The sequence below is a fragment of the Scyliorhinus canicula genome, chromosome 7 (assembly GCF_902713615.1).
Source record: "Scyliorhinus canicula chromosome 7, sScyCan1.1, whole genome shotgun sequence".
In the NCBI taxonomy this organism is placed as follows: Eukaryota; Metazoa; Chordata; class Chondrichthyes; order Carcharhiniformes; family Scyliorhinidae; genus Scyliorhinus; species Scyliorhinus canicula.
The window spans coordinates 99,077,138-99,102,259 of NC_052152.1; the positions used below are offsets into that span (position 1 = coordinate 99,077,138).

Here is a 25,122-nt window from a genome sequence, read left to right on the forward strand (position 1 = left end):
CAACATCGTGGGCCGAAGGGCCTGTTCTGTGCTGTATTTCTCTATCTATCACCCAGTTATAGCCTCAGTTAATGACGTACAGTATACTAGATGGTCAAGTTAATCACAGATTAACTATAGATTAACTATTAGGATGACCAGCGGCAGAGGCCACGAAAACCCAATTGTGAAACAGAGGGGAGGGCAGGGTGAATTCAGTACGTATGAGATGGCATCACCAAGTAGGAGGATGACATCACGTAAATGGTAACATCATCATGCACACGGTGGTGTTATCATGTTCGGGGATTCCGCTCCTTTAGAGAGACAACAAGGAAGATGGGAGAGTATTAAAACAAACTTGCTTTATGCATGGAAGCTGCTTGCAGACAAGGAAAGGAACGAGCACCGATTCCCGCCAGTGCTTTGCTATGGTAAGTGGACAAAGGGTCAGTGTACCAGATATGAAGCCATCCGTCAGGGACAGTGGCCAAACCAGCTAAAAAACAGGCAGTGGGCAGTCCATACAAATCCCGGTATCTGGCCACTCTATTAACTAAACTGAGTTTGGGTAAGCTGGCAGATGTCTTGTGTGTATTTAGTCACCCTTTAAATGAGGATTTCTCTAAATAGCAAGCAAACGTTTAAATCATTGTGCATTCTGCATCTTTCAATTCTAATTTCTACCAAATTGAATGATTTACTTCCATGGTTATCTTCTTTAATAAGCAGTGTTCATGCTGCAATAAATATTATGATCTAGAACTGCAATATTTTTGACAGGAATTTCTATACCTGTCAATTCAAACACAGTAAAAATATCTCCAGTTGCCTTTACTATAATTACCCTTGATAGAATTCCCAGCTCTTTTGTGTCAGTCGACAATCATATAACTTAATATTTTACTAATTGTGACCAATGATATTTTGCATATCAATGAAGCAGAAAGCTGCATGTGAGCAATGTAAAGTGTTGCAGATTTTTATAATGAAAACATTAACAAAGGCTGTTGTTATTGCAGTGAAAAATACCAGAAGCAATGACCCTGGGGAGTGCAGCACCGCAGAAATCAATCTATCTGATGTGGAAGCTGAAAGCACTGGTTACCAAGAGCAACCTTTCTCTGACAATAGGCATGCTGGGATCATTACTCAACAACTCCAATCAGGCAAAAGGAAAACATTTGCTCCATCAAACAGCCAGCTGGGCAGACCAGTCAACTACAAGGAAGTAAGATTAAAAAAGAGGAGACTGAACACTATGGTAAGTCGTCATGCAAAACCATATGAACCAAAATATGCAGACATTTTTCCTAATCTTTGTACATATTTCACATCTGGTCTTATCATAGAATTTACAGTGCAGAAGGAGGCCATTCGGCCAATCGAGTCTGCACCGGCTCCTGGAAAGAGCACCCTACCCAAGGTTAACACCTCCACCCTACCCCCATAACCCAGTAACCCCACCCAACACTAAGGGCAATTTTGGACACTAAGGGCAATTTATCATGTCCAATCCACCTAACCTGCACATCTTAGGACTGTGGGAGGAAACCGGAGCACCCGGAGGAAACCCACGCACACACGGGGAGGATGTGCAGACTCCGCACAGACAGTGACCCAAACTGGGAATCGAACCTGGGACCCTGGAGCTGTGATGCGATTGTGCTATCCACAATGCTACCGTGCTGCCCTTATAATGTATGAAACAATACGGATGCCGATTGGCTTGCTGAGGCACGACTGATTTTGGACTGCGGATAGTTTCCTGATGGGTGATGTACATGGTTTGATCATTCACTCCAACAGACTCTATTAAAAGATAAATGTGGCAGATTGTGACCTTTGACCGTACACCAGACTGTTTCCTGGTTGGCGCATGATACTGATCTTCACAAATCCAGGTAATTTTGCAACAAGACCTGTCAGATTATGCCAAGATGAAGCATACAACACAAATCGCAATAGCAATCAGCAAATCCAATGACACCACTTCCATCCGTCTTTTTTGTTGACAGAATGTGGGGAAAGGACGATGACTGTGCTGGTCAGAGGAAGGGACCTGGCTTTTCTGAGCCAGATTCAAGAGATGGGAGTGAGAAAAAGGGGGAGCTCAACTATTGTCAGTCGTGCAATTGATATATTTTCCAACAAGTGCACTAGGTGTTACATTTTGTTTATTAATTTTACGGGATGTGGGCATCGCTGGCTGGCCAGCATTTATTACACATCCCAAATTGCTCTTCAGAAGGTGGTGATGAGCTGCTTTTGCTACAGTCCCTGTGGTGTAGGTACACCCAAGATGGTTGGGCCTAGGACACTACCCTGAGGAGCTCCTGCTGTGATGTACTGGTACTGAGATGATTGACCTCCAGCAACCACAGCCATCTTCCTTTGTACTAGACATGACTCCAACCAGCAGAGTGGTAGGGAGGGTGTTCCAGGATATTGACCCAGCAACAGTGAAGGATTGGCAATATATTGGCACGTCAGGATAGCGAGTGGCTTGGAGGGGAACTTTCAGGCACTGTTGGTTCCAGAGATCTGCTCCCCTTGTCTTCGAGATGGCAGTGGTCATAGATTTGGAAGGTGCTGCCTTGGTGATTTCCTAAAGATGGTACACATGGCTGTCTCTGTTCATTGGTGGTTGAAGGAATTAATGTTTCTGGAAGGGATGCCAGTCAAGCAGGCTGCTTTGTTCTTGATGGTGTCAAGCTGATTGAGTGTTGTTCCAGGCAAGTGGAGAGTATTCTATTATACTTCTTGTAGATGGTAGACAGGCTTTGGAGAATCAGGAAGCAAGTTACCCTGGGATTCCTGGCCTCTGACCTGCTCTTGAAGCCACAGTATTAATATGGCCAGTCCAGTTCAATTTCTAGTCGATGGTAACTCGCCAGCATGTTGATTGTGGGGGATTCAGCGATGGTAATGCCATTGAATGTCATGGGGGCAATGGTTAGATTCTCTCTTGTTGGAGATGGTATTGCCTGGAACTTGTGTGGCATGGATGTTACTTGCCATTTGTCAGCCCAAGCCTGGATATTGTCCAGGTCTTGCTGTATTTGTAAATGCACTGCTCCAGTATCTGAAGAGTCACGAATGGTGCTGAATTAAGTGCAATCATAAGCAAACATCCCACCTCTGGCCTTATGATGGATGGAAGGTCATTGATGAAGCATTGATGGTTGAGCCTAGGACACTACCCTGAGGAGCTCCTGCTGTGATGTACTGGAACTGAGATGATTGACCTCCAGCAACCACAGCCATCTTCCTTTGTACTAGACATGACTCCAACCAGCAGAGTGTTTTCCCCTGATTCCCACTGACTCCAATTTTGCGAGGGCTCCATGAATCCACACTTGGTCAAATGCTGCCTTGATGTCAAGGGCAGTTAGGCTCAGGGCATCTGTCGGTCCCAGACTCAAACTCATAAACAGTGGAAGACCAATGGGCGTAGGTCCTTTTTCCTTCCTGTACCTGTAGGTGACGGATGGCACGCTGGGAAATCTTCCCTCAGTCTCCTTGAAGCACACTCAGGACAACTATCTTCCTAGTGGATCATCACTGGAGCAGGAGCCATCAGGTATTTGTTCATGCGTTATTGTTGTATTTCCCATTTTTAAGTTATTTCTTCCTCACATCTTAGATCTTTCCCACATAATGCCAGAATTCGCCTGCAGAACTGTACCTGTCTCTTTAGAAAGTGCACAAATTTGATCTGGATAAGTGGCTCCTCAAGTTTTTCATCAGGATTAGGAATTTGCGACGTGTATTCATGCCAACAGTCACCAGGTGTTAGACATTTCTCAGGCAGTGTCCAAATATACAAGCAAGAATCAGCAGAACTCCCTCAAAGTCTTCCACTTCTTGGGAATTGAGGAGCACTGGGGATGCTTGAGCAAGGCAAGAGAGGTGTAAAGATTGCCATCATGAAGAGGGAATGAAGGGTGTTAGCATGAGGAGGGAGGCGAAGGCTTTCGAAATGGGTATATGAAAGTGCCAACGTGAAGGGACAAAAGGTGATAAATTGATGAAATGAAGGGTGCTAACATGAGAGGATGAAGAGGGATGAAGGACAGCAACATGAAGAAGAAAGAGGAATCAACTTGAGGAATATAAGAGAGAATATTCAGTGCCAACATGCATTATGTCAGGAGAGGGAACTAAGGAGAGTTAAATGGTGGCAGTTTGAACTGAAGAGGAGAAAAAGTGCCAGCTTGAACAAAGGTGGTTTGCAATGATGGAATATGGTTATGAATTGATTGGATTGGGATGAACTCTGTAAACTGTAGAGGTAGAGGTAGACAAGTGGGTCCACAGACACAACGTGGGTATCTGCCCCAATCAAGGAATTACAACGATCGGAGACGATAATGTTCAAACATTCTGAAAATTGAGCATTGCTTGAAAATGGTCTATTTAAAAACAGCCACCATCACAAACAGATCCTGGTTGAATTAGGTCATCCCCTCGAGTAAATTTGTGAGACTGATTTTGGACTTGTGTCAGAGTACTGCTCCTCAGACACCTGAGTCAGGGAGAATGCTCCTCTTCTTGTTGGGCCTTCCATTTCAGCACTATTGGGGCCCCAAGAATCAAATGGGCAGCACGGTATCATAATGGTTAGCACTGTTGCTTCACAGCGCCATGGTCCCAGATTCAATTCCTGACTTGGGTCACTGTCTGTGTGGAGTCTGCATGTTCTCCCCGTGTCTGCGTGGGTTTTCTCCGGGTGCTCCGGTTTCCTCCCACAAGTCCCGAAAGATGTGCTGTTAGGTGAATTGAACATTCTGAATTCTCCCTCAGTGTACCCAAACAGGCGCCAGAATGTGGCGACTAGGGAATTTTCACAGTAACTTCATTGCAGTGTTAATGTAAACCTACTTGTGACAATAAAGATTATTATTTAAGATTATTATTATTTACATTGTGACCCAGAGAGTGACCATGTAGCTTTTGGGGAAACGATGCTGAGTTGAAAACACAAATCCCTGCCTTCCAGCAGTTGTATGGAGTGGGAGCTGTGACGGGTATATATAATTCCAACTGTGTCACCAAAAATGCTGGCGTTCCTTTAGTTACAAAGACCAGAGGTGCAAACCGTTGTGAAAAGATAATTAATTTGAACATTTTTCTCCCAGTAGTCAATTGTCTGCTGCCAGAAAAAAGCTTTAAACAGTATTGACAAGTATATAATTCCCGCTTGACAAATGGGAGAGTTGTTTTCAATAAAATGAAGCAAAAGTCCTCTTTTTACAACAGCTGCATTCATGTAATATTTTTAACTTAACAAAAAAAAATCACACAGCACTTCAGGGGTCAGCCAAGAACAGGGGGATTAGGAGGCCTGACTGACTATTCATTCAGAGTAATGGGTTTTGACAAGGTTCTTTAAAGGTGAGCAAAGTGGAGAGGTTTATGGAAGGAATTCCAATGAGTAGGATTCAGGCAGCTGACGATTCTGCAACTAAATATGTGCTCAAGAAAGGATTGCACCACAGGCCAGGATTCAAAGTGTTTGGGAGTGGTGGTGTGTAAGATAGGGGGAGATTGTGAGATGAGATTGCAGGGTCGGGGTATGGTGTGATTCAAAGATGAGCGGCATGATTTCTGAGAGCGCGACGAGGCCATTACATCATTGAATAGGCCAGAACCGCGCCGAGCGTCGATCTGTTTGCGATCTAACCAGCTCACTCCTGTTGGGAAATTAAGATCCCGCCATAGTATGGTGAGAAACCAATAATCACCACTTAACGCCAATCTCCAAACAATTAATTGTAGGCCCCCCCCTATCTAACAGCCTCCCGCGATCTAATGGCCTCCCCAACAAGTGGTCATGATGGCGTCGATTAGCACTCCTTTTTAAAAATGTGAAGCTGGCAGAAGGGCTGCTGCGGGGACTCGAGGAGGTGAGTACCCATCTGCGCTCACAGACAAAGAGCGCAGATGGCTGACGGTGACCTTGGCTGACGGTAGCTGACCATGTGCTCGGAGGGAGTGGGAGAGCCACCGGGGGAGCCGGCCTCGGTCGGAGTGGGCTGCCATCAGGAGAGAGGGGTTGCGGAGCAAGGTGGGTGGCCGCACATGGCCTGGGCTAGGCTTGGTATGGGGGTGTGGGGGGGTGGTGAAGATGAGTGTCTCAGTGCCCGTGGGTCCACCATGCCAACTCCTGGATCATGTGGTCCCGTTCTGGGGCCAGCCCCAGCCCCTGCCCACCTGTCCCACTGACCACCCATAAGTCTCTTTGACTGCGGAGGCCTCTGGTCGCACGCTGAAGGCTATAGCTAATTGGGAATTGGCAGTCGTAGTTAAATGAGCACGTCACGCATCCCAAATGCATCCCCGTGAGTAGGCATGCCATGTAGCAAGTAGGGGTTATTACCCAGCACCCTATTCAGACAGTGATGCCTGGACACTGCCTGAACACTGTGGAAGGCAACACCTCGGACGCAGCAGCCAGCATCGGAACAACCAGGGGCTGGGCCCCGGTACCAGGGACGTCTCCGCGACCAGCAGGTGGGTGTGTGAACTGGGGAGGGGACCAGTGCCCGGTCCAGACAACATTACGTGTGGATGTATGAGGTACAGGGTCTGAGGTCTGATCAGAGACCCCTGCTGCGGCCAGGGGTGCATGGGCTGAGTATGTCAGATTGGGGGCGGGGAGAAGCAACGGGGGACATGGAGCGTCCCGGGTTGGAAGGCACCGCTGGTTGTTAGTCTTATACCTTTACCAATCCCTTACCGATATTTCTAGAGATGAACGATATCTCGGATCCCGCAGAATGTGCCCACGTGGCCTGCTTGCAGGCCAGGCAGCCAGACGCCGGAGGAGGCAACGGCAGCAGCATCGACAGAGACGCGAGGCGGCGGTCCATGTACAGGGCCCGCCCCACACCCTGAAGACCTGGCTGCTCATCAGGCCAGGGAAGGACCCAGAGGGGGAGTCCTGCGATGGCCCCAGGTGTACAGGAATCATTGGTCTTTAGAATGGATGACGGACAGCGTGTGCAGCAGGAGGCTTCACCTCAACAAGGGAACGGTGTAACACCTGTGCCATGTCCTTTTGGACTTGGCTCCCTGTGGGGGAGGAGGATACCCCTTCCTAGTAGCTGTCAAGGTCACCGCAGTCCTGAACATGTATGCCTCAGGATCATTCCAGGGCTCAAGCTGGGATTTGTGTGACATCTCACAAGCCACAGCCCACATTGCATCTGTGAAGTCACAAATGTCTTGTTTGTCTGGGCAGAAAACTACATAGACTTTGACATGGACCAGGCCCAACCAGCTGCCCAGGCAGCAGGTTCTCCAACATCGACGGGTTGACCCAGGTCCAGGGGATAGCGGATAGCACGCATGTGGCCTGGCAAGCACCCGGCCCTCTGGAATTGCCCTACATCAACAGGAAGAAGGGGTTCCACTCCCTGAATGCCCAACTCGTGTGTGACCATCACCTGAAGATCATGCATGTGTGTGCACACTTCCCAGGGACGGTAGCTACATCCTGGGGCAGTCAGACGCCCTTGGCCTCATCGAGGACCACCCCAGGATAGCCAGTTGGCTCTTAGGGGAGAAGGCGTAGCTGCTGAGGACCTGGCTAATGATGCAAGTATGGAGGCTGGTGACCAATGTGGTGACCCGATACAATGAGGCCTAATTGGCCACCCAGGCAGTCATTGAGCGGTGCATCGGACTCCTCAAAATGCAGTTCCGATACCTCGACAGCTCTGGTGGAACATTGCAATACAGTTCCTGGAGGGCTGCCCGCGTTATGGTGGTCTGCTGTGTTCTCCACAACCTGGCACAGCAGCGGGACGCCGTGCTGGAGGTGAAGGGGGAGGGAATGTGTGGCCACCTCCAAGGAGGAGGTCAAGGAGGCCCTGAACAGGAGGGGCTGGAGGACGAGCCTGGGGAGGACCCACAGGACCAGCCAGAGGATGGAGGACAGATGGCACTGTTGAGGGTGCGGCAAGCCTAGAGGTCCAGGGAGGCCTTCATCCTCGCTCGCTTCACATAAGACATGGCCTCGTCCGTCATTCCCCCTCTCCCAACCCCCCTTCCATCCATCTGCCTCCCCCAACCCCCCAAATTCCCGATGTAGCCATCTGAGATGGCCACCTGCAAAGGACCATGGGAATTATGGCCAACCCAGGACTCAGACAGATACAGAGCTTCTGTGTATTTGCAACCCAGATAGCTAGACTTGATTGAAACCCCCGTTCGTTTGCATTCTAATGGCCCATTTCCCCAGAACAATAGGACTGCACTCAAGAAACCGATACAGCCACAGACTGAGCGGCGCCACTCCCTTTACTCAGAGAGCCCAACTGCCAAAGTCAATGACTGCTAAGGACCCGCCCAGCCACCAAGGCACCCGCCCCTTTATTGGCCAAAATCGAAGGGAGTGATCATAGCCCTGTCAAACTATTGGGTCCAAGGTTAAGGACCGCCCCAAAGAGCGCGAAATCCCAGAGGGATAAAAGAGAACACAGCCATGTGTTCTGTCTCTTTTGGACCCGGCCTGTGCCAGCCCAACTGCAGCATAACGACCAGACAGCCATGTTCAAGACCAACGATCTCTACCTGTCGGATGAGCCCAGCAGAGACAGAGCCACTTCTTCGAACCAGCACGTGATCAAGATAAAGGCCTTATCCACTTGCACAGTACCGGTCGCCTAAAGTCAAGTATAGGTTATTGTAGTTGATGGGTGTAGTTTAACTTGTAGTATATTGTGCTTGCATGTCGAAGTAACCTGTGTGTGTAAATAAACCATCTTTGAACTTGAACTGACTAACTGGTTGTGTGGTCATTTGACTGATAAACGGGAAAGCCTTGTGGTTCAGTGAGAGAAATAGAAACACCTACAGTATTGGCGATGCTGTTGGGACATAACATCATATCATAAAAAGAGCCTCAGTATCATATTGGCGACTCTAAAGAGCAACATTATTATAGTATTCCATTAAATTGGCAACACCACCTCTCAGGGTCTGTGTAACATAACTCCAGGGTGATGGGACTGTGTCGGCACTGTCAGTGGGTCACAGTTGAGTGCAGGGGGGTAATGATTATCCGTAGAGAGCTAATTGCTGGAGCTCCTCATTCACTGCCATAGTCTGACCTCTGCCTGTCTGCTGAGTGCTCGCTCACAACCAATACCTGCACATGGTGTACAGTTTTTTTGTGGGGGGAGGGGTTGGGGGGTGGGAAAGAGAACCAGAGGCATTATATTGGTCAAGGTTAATAGATACTAATGATTTACATCAGTGTTCTCAACTACTCCACTCTCCCCCACCCCCAGTGCCCTCACAGTGATCCTCGATGCGCAGAGACCCCTGCAAGTTAACAGATAATAATGATTTACATTAGTGTTTCCAACGAACCCACTCTCCCGCTAGTACTGCGAGACGTGCCGTTGTCAGGGGGGTGGAACTTGGTGAAGCTGGTGGACAGCTTCGCCACTCCATAGGATGGCTCCAGATTGGCACCTAGTGCCCTCTCCTCCCGGTCAGTGCCCATCGGGCCCTGGGGTTTACCTCGGGGCAGAGTGTCAGCTGAACCGAGCCCCGACTGCCCCTGCGGCATCTGGCTGTGCCAGCCCTGGCAGCTCCCCAATGTCTGCAGCATGGTGTCGAAGCCCTCGACGATGCTCCTCAGTGACTGGGATATGCTCTGGAGGGCCTCGGCAATGCCCAGCTGCGACTGGGACATGCTCCGCAGTGCCTCATCAGGGTCCACCTCTACTAAGTGATGTCCCCGAGTGAATCGGACATCCTGTCGAGGCGCTCAGCCATGGTCGTCACTGACTGGGCCACGCCTTGGATACCTCCACTCACGCTGCCAACGTCATGCACCAAGCTCTCCACTGTCACCCTAGCAGTGTTGGCCTTGGTGCCATACATTGCCGGCAGCATCTCCTGCGCCAGTAGTCTCTGGGACTCCTCCAATCAGCTATGGACCTGCTGGAGGGTCGCTGACATCCCCCTCTGGATCTCACGGCCGCACCCTATCGTCTGCATCAACTCCGGGTAAACCTGTTTCAGAGGCTCAGCATCTGATTGGCACGCAGCTGGATCTTAGGTTTCAAAAGACCTCTGACTGCTGTCTCGCCTGGATCTTCCTGCCTCCCCCTGATAGACATTAGCAACTGTGTGGTGCTCACCAAAATGTGCCCCAGAAGCCGGTCCATTACTTTCGCCCACCGCAGCGTGTGTCTCTGTGCTGGTGGAGGGTGAGGATGACAGCTATGCTGCAACCTTTATGATGGCATCCTGAGAGTGCTACTCCGAGGTGTTCTCTTCGGAGGGGGGGAGGGGGGGGGGGGGGGGGGGGGGGGGGGGGGCGGCACCCCGGATGGGCCGGCGCCATCGGCTGTAGGTCCTGCTGGAGAATGGACATGTGGTCAGTGGGAGAGATGGGTCAAACTCACATTTGCCAGGTCCTCTGGGTGGGGGCCGATGGATCCTCCCCTCTGCGCCGCGCACTAACCTCTGTGGTGCTCACTGCTCGGTCCTCGGCCATCCCTGTGACCTCAAGAGCCCTTTCTTCATAGGGGCGAGGACTCTGTCTGGCACCCTGCCGCCCATCTGGGCCCTCTCCCATCTGTTGTGGGCCAACTTCTCCTGTGGGGCAGTTCCTGCTCGCTCCCACATGTTTTGGTTGAATCCAGCTCGGTATGTTAAATTTAATGATTTGAGGGACACTGAATCAAGGTAGGCCAGGGATGATGATTGAAGTGGGATAGTATGCAGGTGGCGCCATTTTGGACAAGTTAGAGTTGTATTTGAGTTGTTGAGTCTGGAGGGGTTGTCGCACATGTAAAGGCTTTAACACAGTGACGGAGTGGGGCAATGTTGGGCAATGGAAATATTAATTTTGAAATAAGAAAGTACATCTAGAGCATCGCCTTTCGTCAACAATCATAATTCTCTGCAATTGTGTTATGCCTTCTGTAGTTCCTCCCCAAGAAAGTAAGTCTTGTGATTTTAAAACTTGTTCTTCGTCCGTCTTTTATATACTTCCTTATCTTCTTCTACGTGAGGTAACTTTAGCACTTGTCTCACTGCATTTACAGTGTAATTATTTGTTTTCTTAAGCCATAGGCCTATGTTTAAGGTCACTTTTCAGTTATCAGCTTTTTTCTTGCGGTATCAGCTTTTCTAAAGCAGTTGGTTATTTTTTTTGCTAATTTCAAGGTTGTCATAAATCAAAAACTCAGCTGCCAGTCTGTGGCACACTAGTGCATCACTGTTTAAGGTCACTTGATTTTGCTGATGTTTCAATATTTGTTTGTATTATATCATGCCATTGAATAACAAAACGTAGACATATACCTTCAAGATCAGATTGCATTAATAGAGGTATATACATATTGATAAGTGGTTTGTTCAGTCTGGAGACATTGCTAAAGATTAGTAGAGGCATTTTAGACTTCTCCCAAATGGCTATTTGTAAGTAAACTTTGCTACTATAAGGGTTAAGCTCATGCTTGCACTCCATTGAGGGAACCTGAGTAATGGCTTACTTCTGTGAAATTCATTGAAATAGCTCCACTAAATTTTGCAATGTTAGAAGTCATAAATTTGAGTGATTGAGGTTCGTGGAACAGTTGCCTGAATTCTGTATTCCTGTTTCTCAGAGTGGTCACAAAGCCAGGGGTATACAGCCCAGATCACCATGCATGCAAACTTCCAGACACTGAGTGAAAGTAAAACAATAAGCGAGAGGTGAACAATATACCCTGACAGTTCTGTCTTGTAGGAAGCATCCAAAGCAGAGACTTTTAGAACAGTGGTTAGTACTGTTGCTTCAAAGCGCCAGGGACCCGGGTTCGATCCCCGGCTTGGGTCACTGTCTTTGCGGAGGCTGCAGCTTCTCCCCGTGTCTATGTGGGTTTTCTCTGGGTGCTCCGGTTTCCTTCAACAAGTCCCAAAAGATGTGCTGGTTAGGTGAATTGGATGTTCGGAATTCTCCCTCAGTGTACCCAAACAGGCGCTGGAATGTGGCGATGAGATGATTTTTGCAGTAATCTCATTGCAGTGATAATGTAAGCCTATTTGTGACACTAATAAAGATTTTTATTATTATATCTGAGCAAGACAGTCAAAATCCCCGTAGGTAATCTGCACACAGACCCAAAACAACAGTTAATTAATAAGTATAATTGGTGGGACAATCGCTGAAAGTTGGCATGCAGGTACAGCAGGCGGTGAGGAAAGCTAATGGCATGCTGGCCTTCATAGCCAGAGGATTTGAGTATAGGAGTAGGGATGTCTTGCTGCAGTTATACAAGGCCTTGGTGAGGCCACACCTTGAATATTGTGTGCAGTTTTGGTCTCCTAGTTTGAGGAAGAACATTCTTGCTTTCGAGGGTATCCAGCAAAGGTTCATCAAACTAATTCCCGGGATGGCAGGACTGACATGTGAAGAAAGACTGGATCGACTGGGCTTGTACTCATTGAAGTTTGGAAGAATGAGAGGGAAGATGTGGTAAGAATGATCCCGATTTTGGGGAAGTCCAGAACAGGGGGTCACAGCCTAAAAATAAGGGGTAAGCCATTCAGGACTGAGATGAGGAAGACCGTTGTGAACTTGTGGAATTCTCTACCACAGAGAGGTGTTCAGGTCAGTTCGTTGGATATATTCAAGAGGAAGCTGTACGTGGCCCTTGCGGCTAAAGGGATCAAAGGATATTGTCATGGGAGTGTCCCTTTAAGAAAGGTTTTTGTCTTATCACATGGCTTCAGTGATGTCATTTTGTGGGTAGAGCTGAGCTGTGGCTGTGAGGTTTATATTACTTTCACTTTCGGTTTTGACTGCTGTGGACTCGGAGAAAGAAGTGTTTTGTTCCTGTCTTTCACTATTTTCATTTTTGTTCTAGAAAAAAAAGACATTGATTATAGCTACCTGCTTTGATAACTTAAAAGATATAGTTTGCTTTCCGGAAGGTTTTAAACCAGCTGGTGAGACGGGGTCAGAGTCTCAGGCACAGCCAGTCTTATTCAAGTGAGAATGCAGAGTGCTGGGCCACACCCTTGTAAAGGGGTTTTGATTTATGGAATTTTGTTTTTGAATTGGAACAGTTGAGGGGGAATTCATTAAGTGTTATACATAGATAACTGTAGCTGTGTGGTGTCGTTATGTTTGTAATTGATAAAAATTCTTGCTGTGTATTTATATATATATATATATGTGTGTGTTCTTTGAATAAAGCTTATTTTGATTAAAGTGTCCAGGAAGACTGTTGAATCACACCTGAAGGGAAGGCTCTTGTGCTCATCCTAGCCAAATTCAACATAAAGGTTGTAGGTCAGGTGGACTTTATAATATACTTTGGAGTTTCTAAGCCCTGGCCCATACAGTATGCAGAGAAAGCAGGAGTGGGGTACTGAATTTACATGATCAGCCATGATCATATTGAATGGTGGTGCAGGCTTGAAGGGCCGAGTGGCCTATTCCTGCACCTATTTTCTTTGTTTCTATCTGCCCTGTTGTAACACAATTTTGATTTTTTATTGGTTGACTGGTTTGTAAAATGGCGATTTAAAGAACAAACTCTTGAGACTAGCAATTCACCAAAATGGGAAAATAATCAGTAATTTCTTTTTCTTTTCAGAATCCGGGGCATTATTTCTCTTGACAAGAAATTGTCTGGGTATCTGCCCCAACTCAGATATTGCAAAAATCGCAGACAACAATGTTCAAACACTCAGAACACTGAGCATGACTTGAGAAAATGGCTGATTTAAAAACAGCCGCCATTACAAACAGATGGTGGTTGATTAGGTCATTCCCTCCAGTGAGTCTGCCAGATTGATTTCTGGCTGGTGTCAGTGCACTGCTCCTCGGACACCTGTGTCAGCGAGAAAGCAAGTCTTCCTGGCCCTTCCGTTTCAGCATTAACTGGGCTCCAAGAAGCTAACATTGCAACCCAGGGGAGACAGAGACCCAAACCATTATTACCTTAAATGGAAATGATGACTTGGAGATTGTTCAGTTATTGTCTTTATAAATCAGTTGGTTTGAGCGTGTATTTCTTATGCACTTGGCTCTGTCAGCCTATGGCTTCGACCTTCTGATAACCAGAATTCCTCAGGAGTTTCTGTTCACTGGAGTAAACAATGTGGATTAAAAAAAAAATAATCCAGCGACTGATGAGTTGATACCTTTTTCAAAATAAATCTCATTAGAAGTAAGCCAGGTCTGTGTTTTTTTTAATGCTGTGCATGAAAGTACATTGGACCGGGAACACGTTAAGGAGCTCTGAATGTCTGGGGAAAGTGCTCCAGGTTAATGGTTTATTGACAGGCACAGAATCTCTAGAGATGCAGTGACAGAAACTGAATAAGAGAATATGCGGCAGAGAAGGAAGTAGGAGAGACAGGCACAGGCCAATAATTATGTCTTGCACAACATAAACAACACAAAATATTGATGTTTTGAAGCACCTTATAGAAGCATTTCCCACCGTGAGCGAGCTGTGTGGGTGATAAAAATAGTAGGAAAACATATAATTATCACAGTGAATGGAAATATTCAACCTCATCAGTATATCTGAAATGTGTTCAAATGGTTTCTGTCTTAACTTGTGTGTATTTATTTATGTGAGCTATAAGAAAAAACACTGAGCGGTATTGTTTAAATCACATGGTTTGCAAAGGTTTAAAACCTGAGTTATGGAAATCAACATGCAACGTCAGCAGGTAATAGGGAAGTCAAATGGAATGTTGACTTATTTCAATGGGAATGAAGTATACAAATAGGGAAATCTTGCTAAAACTTGTGAACAGTTTTGGTCCTCTTATCTAAGGAAAGATACATTGCATTGGAGGCAGTCAAGAGAAGGTTCAGTGGGTTGATTGAGGGTATGAAGGGATTTTCTTATGAGGAGAGGTTGAGTAGATTGTGCCTGTACTCATTAGAGTTTAGAAGAATGAGAGGTGACCTTATTGAGACATATAGGAATCCCAAGAGGATTGACAAGGTAGATGCTGAGAGGCTGTTTCCCTTGTGGAGAGGTTTAGTACCAGATGGCATAATCTGAGAGTAAGGGGTAGCCCATTTAAAACCGTGGTGAGGAGATATTTCTTCTTCCGGGGGGTAGTGAATCTGTGGAATTCTTTACCACAGAGGGGTGTGGAGGCTGGATCTTTTAGTATGTTGAAGGCTGAGAGAGACTGATCAGTAAGAGAATCAAGGGTTATGGATATGGCTGGAAAGTGGAGTTGAGGATTATTATATCAGATCAGTCATGATCTCATTGAAAGGTGGAACAGACTTGATGGGTTAAATGCCTACTTCTGCTCCTACATCTTATGGTCTTGTGATCTGAAAAAGTAAAATAAATAGATAAATAAAGATGTTTCTGGATTTTGAGACTTTAAAAAAAATAAATTTGGAGTGCCCAATTCATTTTTTCCAATAAAGGGGCAATTTAGCGTGGCCAATCCACCTAGCCTGCACATCTTTGGGTTGTGGGGGTGAAACTCACGCAAACACAGGAAGAATGTGCAAACTCCACACTGACAGTGATCCAGAGCCGGGATCAAACCTTGGACTTCGGCGCTGTGAGACAGCAATGCTAACCACTGTGCCATCATGCTGCCCTTGGAGTTTGAGACATAATGAGAGGAAGGTACAAAATGTCCACATCTGAAAACAAAGGCAAAAGCAGCTAGGCTAATTCTGGATAGAGTTTGTGTCTTAGAAGCTTTGGACAGAAAGAGAGAGAAGCCTCACAGAGACAGAAGGGTGAAAAGAGGAATGTATTGTCATTTTGTGAACTACCAGGCAGAAGGCAGGAAGGTGGATGGTTTCTGGTCAAAGAGGCACATCCTGTGGCAGTCTTGCAACCTCTGGTAGATTTTTCCTGGCAAAGCTGGAAGGAGAAATCGTGAGCATTACTGCTGGTGATCAATTCAGGAATTCTCCAAGAACTCCAGAGAATTTCCAGACGTTCCAGAAGTGCCCGTCAATGGTCATTTGATGGTAATATTCAGCGAAATGGGGTTGTGAACCTGTTGGAAGCTGGGAGTAAATGTAACCTGTGTCGTTTACAGACTGTAATCCTGTGGAGACCATGGTGGAAGCTATATTAATAATAATCTTTATTAGTGTCACAAGTAGGCTTACATTAACACTGCAATGAAGTTACTGTGAAAATATATATATGCGGCATGGTTGATGTTATCAGTTGTAAGAACATAAGAACTAGGAGTGAGGGTAGGCCACCTGGCCCCTCAAGCCTGCCCCCACATTCAATAGGATCATGCTGATCTTTTTGTCGAATCAGCTCTACTTACCAATCCGCTCACCATAACCTTTAATTCCTTTACTGTTCAAAAATCTATCTAGCTTTGCCTTAAAAATATTCAACAAGGTAGCTTCAACTGCTTCACTGGGCAAGGAATTCCACAGATTCACAACCCTTTGGGTGATGAAGTTCCTCCTCAAATCAGTCCTAAATCTGCTCCCCCTTATTTTGAGGCTAGGCCCCCTAGTTTTAGTTTCACCCGCCAGTGGAAACAACCTCCCTGTTTCTATCTTTTCCCTTCATAATTTTATATGTTTCCATAAGAACCGCCCTCATTTTTCTAAATTCCAATGAGTATAGTCCCAGTCTACTCAGTCTCTCCTCATAAGCCAATTCTCTGAACTCCGGAATCAACCTAGTGAATCTCTTCTGCACCCCCTCCAGTGCCAGTACATCCTTTCACAAGTTAGAAGACCAAAACTGTACACAGTACTCCAGGTGTGGCCTCTCCAGCAACCTATACAGCTGCAACATAACCTCCCTGCTTTTAAACTCCATCCCTCTAGCAATGAAGGACACCATTCTATTTCCTTATTAATTGCCTGCTGGACCTGCAAACCAATTTTTTGCATTCATGTCCAAGAATACCCAGGTCCCTCTGCATAGCAGCATGCTGCAATTTTTTACCATTTAAATAATAGTCCATTTTGCTGTTATTCCTACCAAAATGGATGACCTCACATTTACCAACATTGTATTCTGTCTGCCACACCCTTGCCCACTCACTTCAACTATCTATATCCCTCTGCAGACTTTCAGTGTCCTCTGCACACATTGCTCTACCTCTCATCTGAGTGTCATCTGCCAACTTTGACACATTACACTTGGTCCCCAACTCCAATCATCTATGTAAATTGTAAACAATTGTGGTCCCAACACTGATCCCTGAGGCACACCACTGATTGCCAACTAGAAAAACACCCATTTATCCCCACTCTTTGCTTTCTGTTAGTTTTTTTTAATAAATTTAGATTACCCAATTATTTTTTCCAATTAAGGGGCAATTTAGCGTGGCCAATCCACGCTACTCTGCACATTTTTGGGTTGTGGGGGTGAAACCCACGCAGACACGGGGAGAATGTGCAAACTCCACACAGACAGTGACCCAGAGCCGGGATCGAACCTGGGACCTCAGCGCCGTGAGGCGGTTGTGCTAACCACTAGGCCACCGTGCTGCCCTTGCTTTCTGTCAGTTAATCAATCCTCTATCCATACTAATACATTACCCGTAACATTACATTACATTATCTTACGCAGCAGCTTTTTGTGTGGCACTTTGTTGAATGCCTTCTGGAAATCCAAATACATCTCATCCACCGGTTCCTCATTGTCTACCGCGCTCATAATGGCCTCAAAAAATTCCAGTAAGTTAGTTAAACATGACCTGCTTTTCATGAACCCATGCTGTGTCTGCCCAATGGGACAATATCTATCCAGATGTCTCGCTATTTCTTCCTTGATGATGGATTCAGCATTTTACCCAGTACAGAAGTTAAGCTATTGTATGAAGACAACAATAATGATTGCCTTTTCTGCAGTTTATAATGCTAGTTGCATACTAAATAATGTTTAGTGAGTGTTGCTTTTAATTTGTTTGTTATGGCAAAAGTCTAAAAACTTGAAATCTTAATTAATTTAAGTCAGTAACTGGGAATTCAATCTTGTTAAAGGTCTCTACAGGAATCGCAACATTTCCCTCTTTTGTTTCCAACTTTTTGCACTCCATTTTTACCATAATTTCCCAGCCGAGATATCGGTGCAGTACCAAGGGAGTGCTGCACTGCCTTAGTCATTCAGATGAGGCATTCAACTGAAGCCCTGCCCTCCACCTCTGCTGGAAAAGATCCCATGACATGATTGGGAGAAGTACAAGAATGTGGTTTTTCCTATCGTGCCGAACATCAGGTTTTACAAACAAAAAGAGATTATCTGGTCATTATCCCGATTGCTATTTGGGGAACATGCAGTTCAAAAATTGGCTGTCACATTTCCTACATTACAACAATGGCTTTAATTTAAAACTTCAGAGGCTGTAAAACTCTCTGGAACATCCTGTGGTCATGGAAGGCATTAAAATTATTTTTTTTTCAAACTCTTCAATCTGTGGATCATCAGCAACCAAGTTCCTATGGCGAAGATCTGAGAATCCCACTTTAATCAATCTGAGCTGGCCACCAGGATGTGCACGTAATTAATTCTAATCTTTATCAGTGTCATAAGTTTACATTATGGCTTACATTAACACTGCAATGAAGTTACTGTGAAAATCCCCTAGTCGCCACAATCAGGCGCCTGTTCAGGAACACTGAGAGAGAATTCAGAATGTCCAATTCATCTAACAAACTCGTCTTTTGGGACTTGTGGGAGGAAACGAGAGCGCCCGGAGGAAACCCACGCCGACACGGAGAGCGTGCAGACTTCGCAAAGACAGTGACCCAAGCTGGGTATTGAACCCGGGTCCCTGGCGCTGTGAAGCAATGATGTGGAGATGCCGGCGTTGGACTGGGGTGAGCACAGTAAGAAGTCTTACAACACCAGGTTAAAGTCCAACAGGTTTGTTTCAAACACCTGAGGAAGGAGCAGTGCTCCGAAAGCTAGTGTTTGAAACAAACCTGTTGGACTTTAACCTGGTGTTGTAAGACTTCTTGCTGTGAAGCAACAGTGCTAACTACTGTGCTACCGTATCAAAGCCTCTGCTTTGGATGCTTCCTACAAGACAGAACTGTCAGGTACATTGTTGACCTCTGGCCAATTGTTTTGCTTTCACTCAGTGTCTGGAAGCTTGCACGCATGGTGATCTGGGCTGTTTGCCCCTGGCTTTGTGACCACTCTGAGAAACAGGAATACAGAATTCAGGCAACTATTCCACAAACCTCAATCACTCAAATTTATGATTTCTAACATTGCAAAATTTAGTGCGGCCATTTCAATTACTATTCACAGAGGTAAGCCATTACCCGGGTTACCTCAATGGAATCCAAGTCACGCAGACATGGGAAGAACTTAGAAACACCACACAGCCAGTGACCCAAGCCGGGAATCGAACCCGGGTCCCTGGCGCTGTGAAACAACAGTGCTAACCACTGTGCTACCGTGCCGCCCGTGAATGGGCAGGGGATGGTGGGTAGCCTTTCCTCTGAATTTTTCATTCCTTTGTGGGACAAACTTTTCATCTGCTTCACATCTGTCCTTCAGCAGATGGAAAATTAGTCCATATTCCCATCTGTGTCATCAGTATTTTTAAAAAAATTATCCTGTCATGCCTTTCTATCTCCTTTGTTCCACCTTCTATCTCAAAGCCCTTGACTAGGTATGCTGGAATGTCAGTGTTGGTGGCCACCCGAAGCCTCTATACTTACTGAGGAATCCCCCCTGCTACTTGGTTAAAATTGGCTAGCAGAGCAAGGGACAGAAATCAAACCAAGGGCAATTCATTTGCTTATTTGTGGACGTACTCAAGTAAAAACAAATCGTTACTCTAGTTTCTCATGTGTCAGGAATATTCTCACTTTTATTTTTCTGCCAGAAATCGTTAAGTATCAGCTTATCTTTTACAGAATGAGGCACAGATTTGAATTCTCAGGTGCCCTCATTAAAGCCTGTAATTCAGACATGTTGTCTAAAATCAGTTTAAAACCCGGGCCTGTGGTGCAAATTGAGGAAAGGAGAACAATTTGAGATCCATCTGTCTAAATAAACCAGAGCAGTGAAAGCAATTATAACCTGTAGTACTTTGCATAAAGCTTCAGAAATCTCTCGGGTACGGTGGTTGTGGTTTCTGTGGCTTTTACTGTTACAGCAGAGAAGCAAAAATTGCAACAACTTACATTTATATAGTGCCATTAATGTTTTGAAGAGTCCCAAGGTGGAGGCACCACGTAAAAAGTACGATACTGAGCCAAGTGAGGAGGGACTAGGTCAAATGACCAAGCTTGGTCAAAAGTAGGCTTGAAGAAGAATCATAAAGAAGGAAAGGGAGATGGGGAGGAGAAGGGAATTTCAGAGCTTGGGACCTAGGCAATTGAAGGCGGCCACCAATGGTGGAGCATTTAAAATTGGGTAGAATTTGAGAAGCACAGGGCAGCACGATGGTGCAGTGGTTAGCACTGTTGCCTCATGGCGCCAAGGTCCCAGGTTCGATCACTGCTTTGGGTCACTGTCCGTGTGGAGTTTGCACATTCTCTCCATGTCTGCATGGGTTTCGCTCCCACAACCCAAAGATGTGCAGGGTACGTGGATTGGCCACGCTAAATTGCCCCTTAATTAGAAAAAATAATGGGGCACTCTAAATTATTTTAAAAAAAGAATTGGAGAAGCACAGACATCTTGGACGTTTTTGGTGTTGGAAGGAATTGAGTGGTGAGGAGAGATTTAAAAACAAGGATGATAAAAATCAAGACGTTGATCAATGTTGGTCGGCGAGCACGACTTGTTGCGAGCAAAGACACAGGCAGCAGAGATTTGGGTGACCTCACATTTGCAGAGGGTAGAATGTGGAAGATCACCAGGAGCATGGTGGAATAGTCACGTCAAGAGGTAACGAATAAATGAATGGGGGTTTCAGCATCAAATTTGCTCAGATGGACAATTCATGGAGGTAGGAAATGTTAAGGCAGTGGAAATAGGCAGTCTTGGTAATGGCACGAACATGAGATGGGAAGCTCATCTTGGAATCACACCTGACACCAAGGTTGTGAATGGACTGGCTTAGTCTCAGACTGTTTCCAGGAAGAGGATGCTATTGGTACTTTGAGGAATGAAACAAGAGAACCTTCTGGAGAATCCACCCTCCCTATTCCCTCTCTCAACCTTCCCCCACCCTTACAGACACACACAAAACACAAAATGTGTCTGATACCATGTGATCTGGAATGACCCATGGATACATTGATGAAAGTTGGCAAACCTTCACTTTTAAATGTTTTGATCAATCAGATGCATAAAATACGTGGGTCTGCTGTACCGGTGAGTTAGAGAATGGGCAGTTATGTGGCTCCACTTCCGACCTTTCTTGAGTATTTGGGGTCAGTGAAAAGTCATCTGATAAGCATGGGTTTGGCAGCTGCCGACATCACTTTGGCACCTGCTAAGGGACCATGATAATAGCCTTTAGCGTAGCACTGGCACAATTAGGTCCATTTCAGCCTAAATCAAGGGGTAGACAGCACAAACCTATGGGGCTGGATTCTCCGTTTCAGGGACTATGTCCCTGCGCCGTTGTGAAAACTGTGGCCTTTTACTCCAGAAAAGACCACACATTCACAGCCCTGCAGGGGGCTAGGAGGGAACCGTCGTGAAGCTCGCAGTTCCAGCTGCCGAGACGGTCCCCCGTACTTCTGGGTCAGAGTCCGCGCACGGTGGCAGCAGCCTCCAGCGGCCACGCCATGCTTCATGGCGGACTCAGACTGCGGAGCTGGACCGCAGAAATAGTGCCCCTGATCGACCGTGCGCCTGACCTGGACCGCCCGTTCGAAAATACCCCAGTCCTGTATGATGCCCCCCCCCCCCCACCCCGCCCACCGATTGGCCCGCCCCCGACCATGGCGGCCATGGAATGAGTCTGCAGCTGCCTCGTGGTTTTCCTGAACGGCTGGGACCATATTAGATCCGGGTCTTCGAACAACACCCGCACCATACCAATATTCGTCATCAGTAATAGCATAACAGATTGGGTAATGCCAACCCCTGACACCCTATCCCTTTGCAAAAACATCCTACGAACCAAAGGAGTCTTACCAGCCCAAACAGAAAGAGAAATCAATTTGTCAACCTGACTAAAGAAAGCCTTGGGGAGAAAGACTGGGAGACACTGGAACAAAAACAAAAACCTCAGGAGAATATTCATCTTCACCGCCTGTACCCTTCCCCGCTAGAGTCACAGGGAGGGCATCCCATGTTTTCAAATCGACCTACACCCCATCCACCAGACTAGAAAAGTTAAGTTTATTTTTTTTAATTTGAAGTACCCAATTTAGTTAAGGGGCAGTCCACCTGCCCTGCGCATCTTTGGGTTTTTTGGGTGAAATTTATGCAGGCACGGGGAGAATGTGCAAACTCCACACGGAGAGTGACCCGGGACCAGGGTCGAAAACGGGTCCTTGGTGCCAGTAAAAGTTTATGAAGTGTGGCTCAATCATGGGCCACACAAATACCCAGATACCGCAAGCTAGTTTTGGCCGGATGAAATCCCATTTTCAGCGAACGGCACGCCGCTGAGAAACACGCGGTTGAGTGACCGGAGAATCCCGTCCCAGATCTTTACCTGATATTTGCAATGTGACCATTGGTTATCCAAGAATAAGAGTTAGGTAATGCCAATATTCTAGTGAGACACCTTCATAGCCATTCTGATGTCCGCTTTGATAATGCTACCAGAATTTTTCAAATTCCTGCTGTTGCAAAAAAAGATGAAGCTTCCTATTGATGCATGTAGTTCCAGCGGTTGAATTAATCCTGAATTAAAGAGCAACTCGTGTAACGAGGAAGGCACAGCTCTGGTTTATTACTGCAAATATTTACTGTTAATCTGAGTTTTGTACTGAGCTTTTGTTAATGGTTCTAAAAAATCTCATTTGATGTCAATGTGCCAGTACATTTAGTGCTTTTAAGGTGTGGTACAGTGGTTAGCACTGCTGTCTCACAGCCCCAGGGTCCCAGGTTCAAAACCAGCCTTAGGTCACTGTCTGTGTGGAGTTTGCACTTTACCCTGTCTGTTTGGGTTTCCTCCGGCTGTTCCGGTTTCCTTCCACAATCCAAAGATGTGCAGGTTAGATGGATTGGCCATACTAAATTGCCCCTTAGTGTCCAAAAGGTTAGGTTAGGGTTACTAAGTTACGGGGATAGGGTGGAGTCATGGGTTTAAGTAGGATGCTCTTTCCAAGGGCTGGTGCAGATTCGATGGGCCAAATGGCTTCCTTCTGCACTGTAAACTCTATGATTCTTCCTTTCGGCTTTAATTTACTCCAGTTGCGTTATGTCAAAATGCTGAAAAGCCGGGAAAGAAAGTTGCCTTTGATTGGAGTTTTGACTTGGACTATCTCACAACATTTTACCTTATTGTCATGACAAAAAACAGCAGTTTCCATAAGTAGATTAATTCTCCTCTGAATTGAAACTTGCACTCTTTATGTGTGGAATGAGTGTGAAACTGCACCAATAAATTATCCATTAGCCAGAGTAATTTGCACCAGAGATCTCATGGGACGTCCATCATATTTTCCTGCCTACTTGAGTCAGCATTAATTGGCACGCTGTCAGATTATTATGTTCTGGTTAAAATTAATGGATTTATTTGTTTGGATAATTACACAGAAATAGAAATGCACAGGGTACTAAAGTAAAAATACTAAGAAACCAATAAGAGTTGATTCAATCTAAAGGGAATATCTTGCTTCGTGTCTTGCGCAGTCCTGAATTCTGCAAATCATTTGTAGAGTTCTCACTGCAAAGTTGAAATGAAATGAAAGTTAGTACGTAGGCATTGCAATTTCGAATTGCCTGCAGTCCAAGAGGGCTATTTTCAACCTCTACTCAATTGGATGCAATGCTGCCAACTGGTTTTTGGGACCATTTTCAGCTAAAAGCTTAGTTCTGTCCTGAGGAACTTCTAGACCAGGGGTGGGCAAACTTTTCCGTGCAAGGGCCACATTCAGAAATTCACAATTTTAAAGGGCCGCATAGTATATTAAGTAAAATAATTAATATTTTAAATAACCAAAATAAAAGGTCTTTAAAGAAAAAAAAGCACATTTATTTGAAAAACAAAGTAACTCAGTAAGTAACAGAACAATGTCAATGAGAATGATGCATCTGACTGCAGTCATTTACCAGTTTGTTGAAATCAAGTGTCAAATTGCTTGTGCTGATCCTTAACACTGACAGAAGCACAGCCTGGCCGAGTCAACGATAAAAACGCGCGTAGTGGGGTGGATGAGTGGGGCTGCCTTATTGGTCGGTTTAGTTGGGTGTGCGACCAATAGGAGTCCAGGTTACAAACAATAATACGGCTTATTGTTTGTAACCTGGACTCCTATTGGTCGCACACCCAACTAAACCGACCAATGAGACAGCCCCACTCATCCACCCCACTACGCACGTTTTTATGCGGCCTGCCAATGAGTTGCCCGGAATCATAACCGGCATTTTTGAAAAGCCGCCGGTGAAAAGCCGCTGAAGTAAATGCGCTTATTCAATAAGCGCATTTACTTCAGCGGCTTTTCCCCGGCGGCTTTTCAAAAATGCTGGTTATGATTCCGGGCACCTCATTGGCGGGCCGCATAAAAACCTTTGTCGGGCCGCATGCGGCCCGCGGGCCGTAGTTTGCCCACCCCTGTTCTAGACTGTTGGAAGAGGTGTGTTTCAAATGGAATTATAAACTGAGTTTACGCTCTCAGGTGGAAGGAAAAGATGGTATATTACAAAAAGGGAGTTTTGACAATATCTTGATCATCACTTAGACCACAATTAATATCACTAAAAACAGAAAATACTGGACAATCCCAGAAGGTATGACAGCATATGTGGAGAGAGAAGGGAGCTAACGTTTCGAGTCTGGATGACTCTTTGCCAAATGTTTTGTTCAGTATTTTCTGTTTCAGATTCCAGCAACTGTAGGAATTTTATCACGAAAAACAGATTTGCTTGTCATTATCCCATTGGAGTTTGTGTACTGATGTGCAACTTAGCACTTGATTTCGGCTTATGATATGAAACTAATTGTCTGTTTTACTAATATGAAATATTTTGTGTAAAGCAATACAACACAATGTGGAACCTTACAAGAAGAATCAGTAAACATCACCAAGGGCATCACAATATATTACTAGGCAAAAAG

The 25,122-nt window shown here is 45.8% G+C and overlaps 1 protein-coding gene across 2 annotated transcripts in view; it reads left to right on the forward strand.

Annotated features, from left to right (window-relative positions):
* LOC119969217 (BEN domain-containing protein 2-like) overlaps positions 1-25,122 on the forward strand; it is a 174,785-nt gene that overhangs the window by 49,083 nt on the left and 100,580 nt on the right. The window contains exons 1-2 of one of the 2 annotated variants that reach the window (XM_038802529.1): positions 263-413; positions 1,002-1,243. In XM_038802529.1, coding sequence (XP_038658457.1) covers positions 278-413; positions 1,002-1,243 — 378 coding nt within the window. In that variant the 5' untranslated portion in view covers positions 263-277. Of the gene's footprint in view, positions 1-262; positions 414-1,001; positions 1,244-25,122 lie in introns of those variants that run through there. The other variant, XM_038802528.1, reaches the window with a different exon arrangement.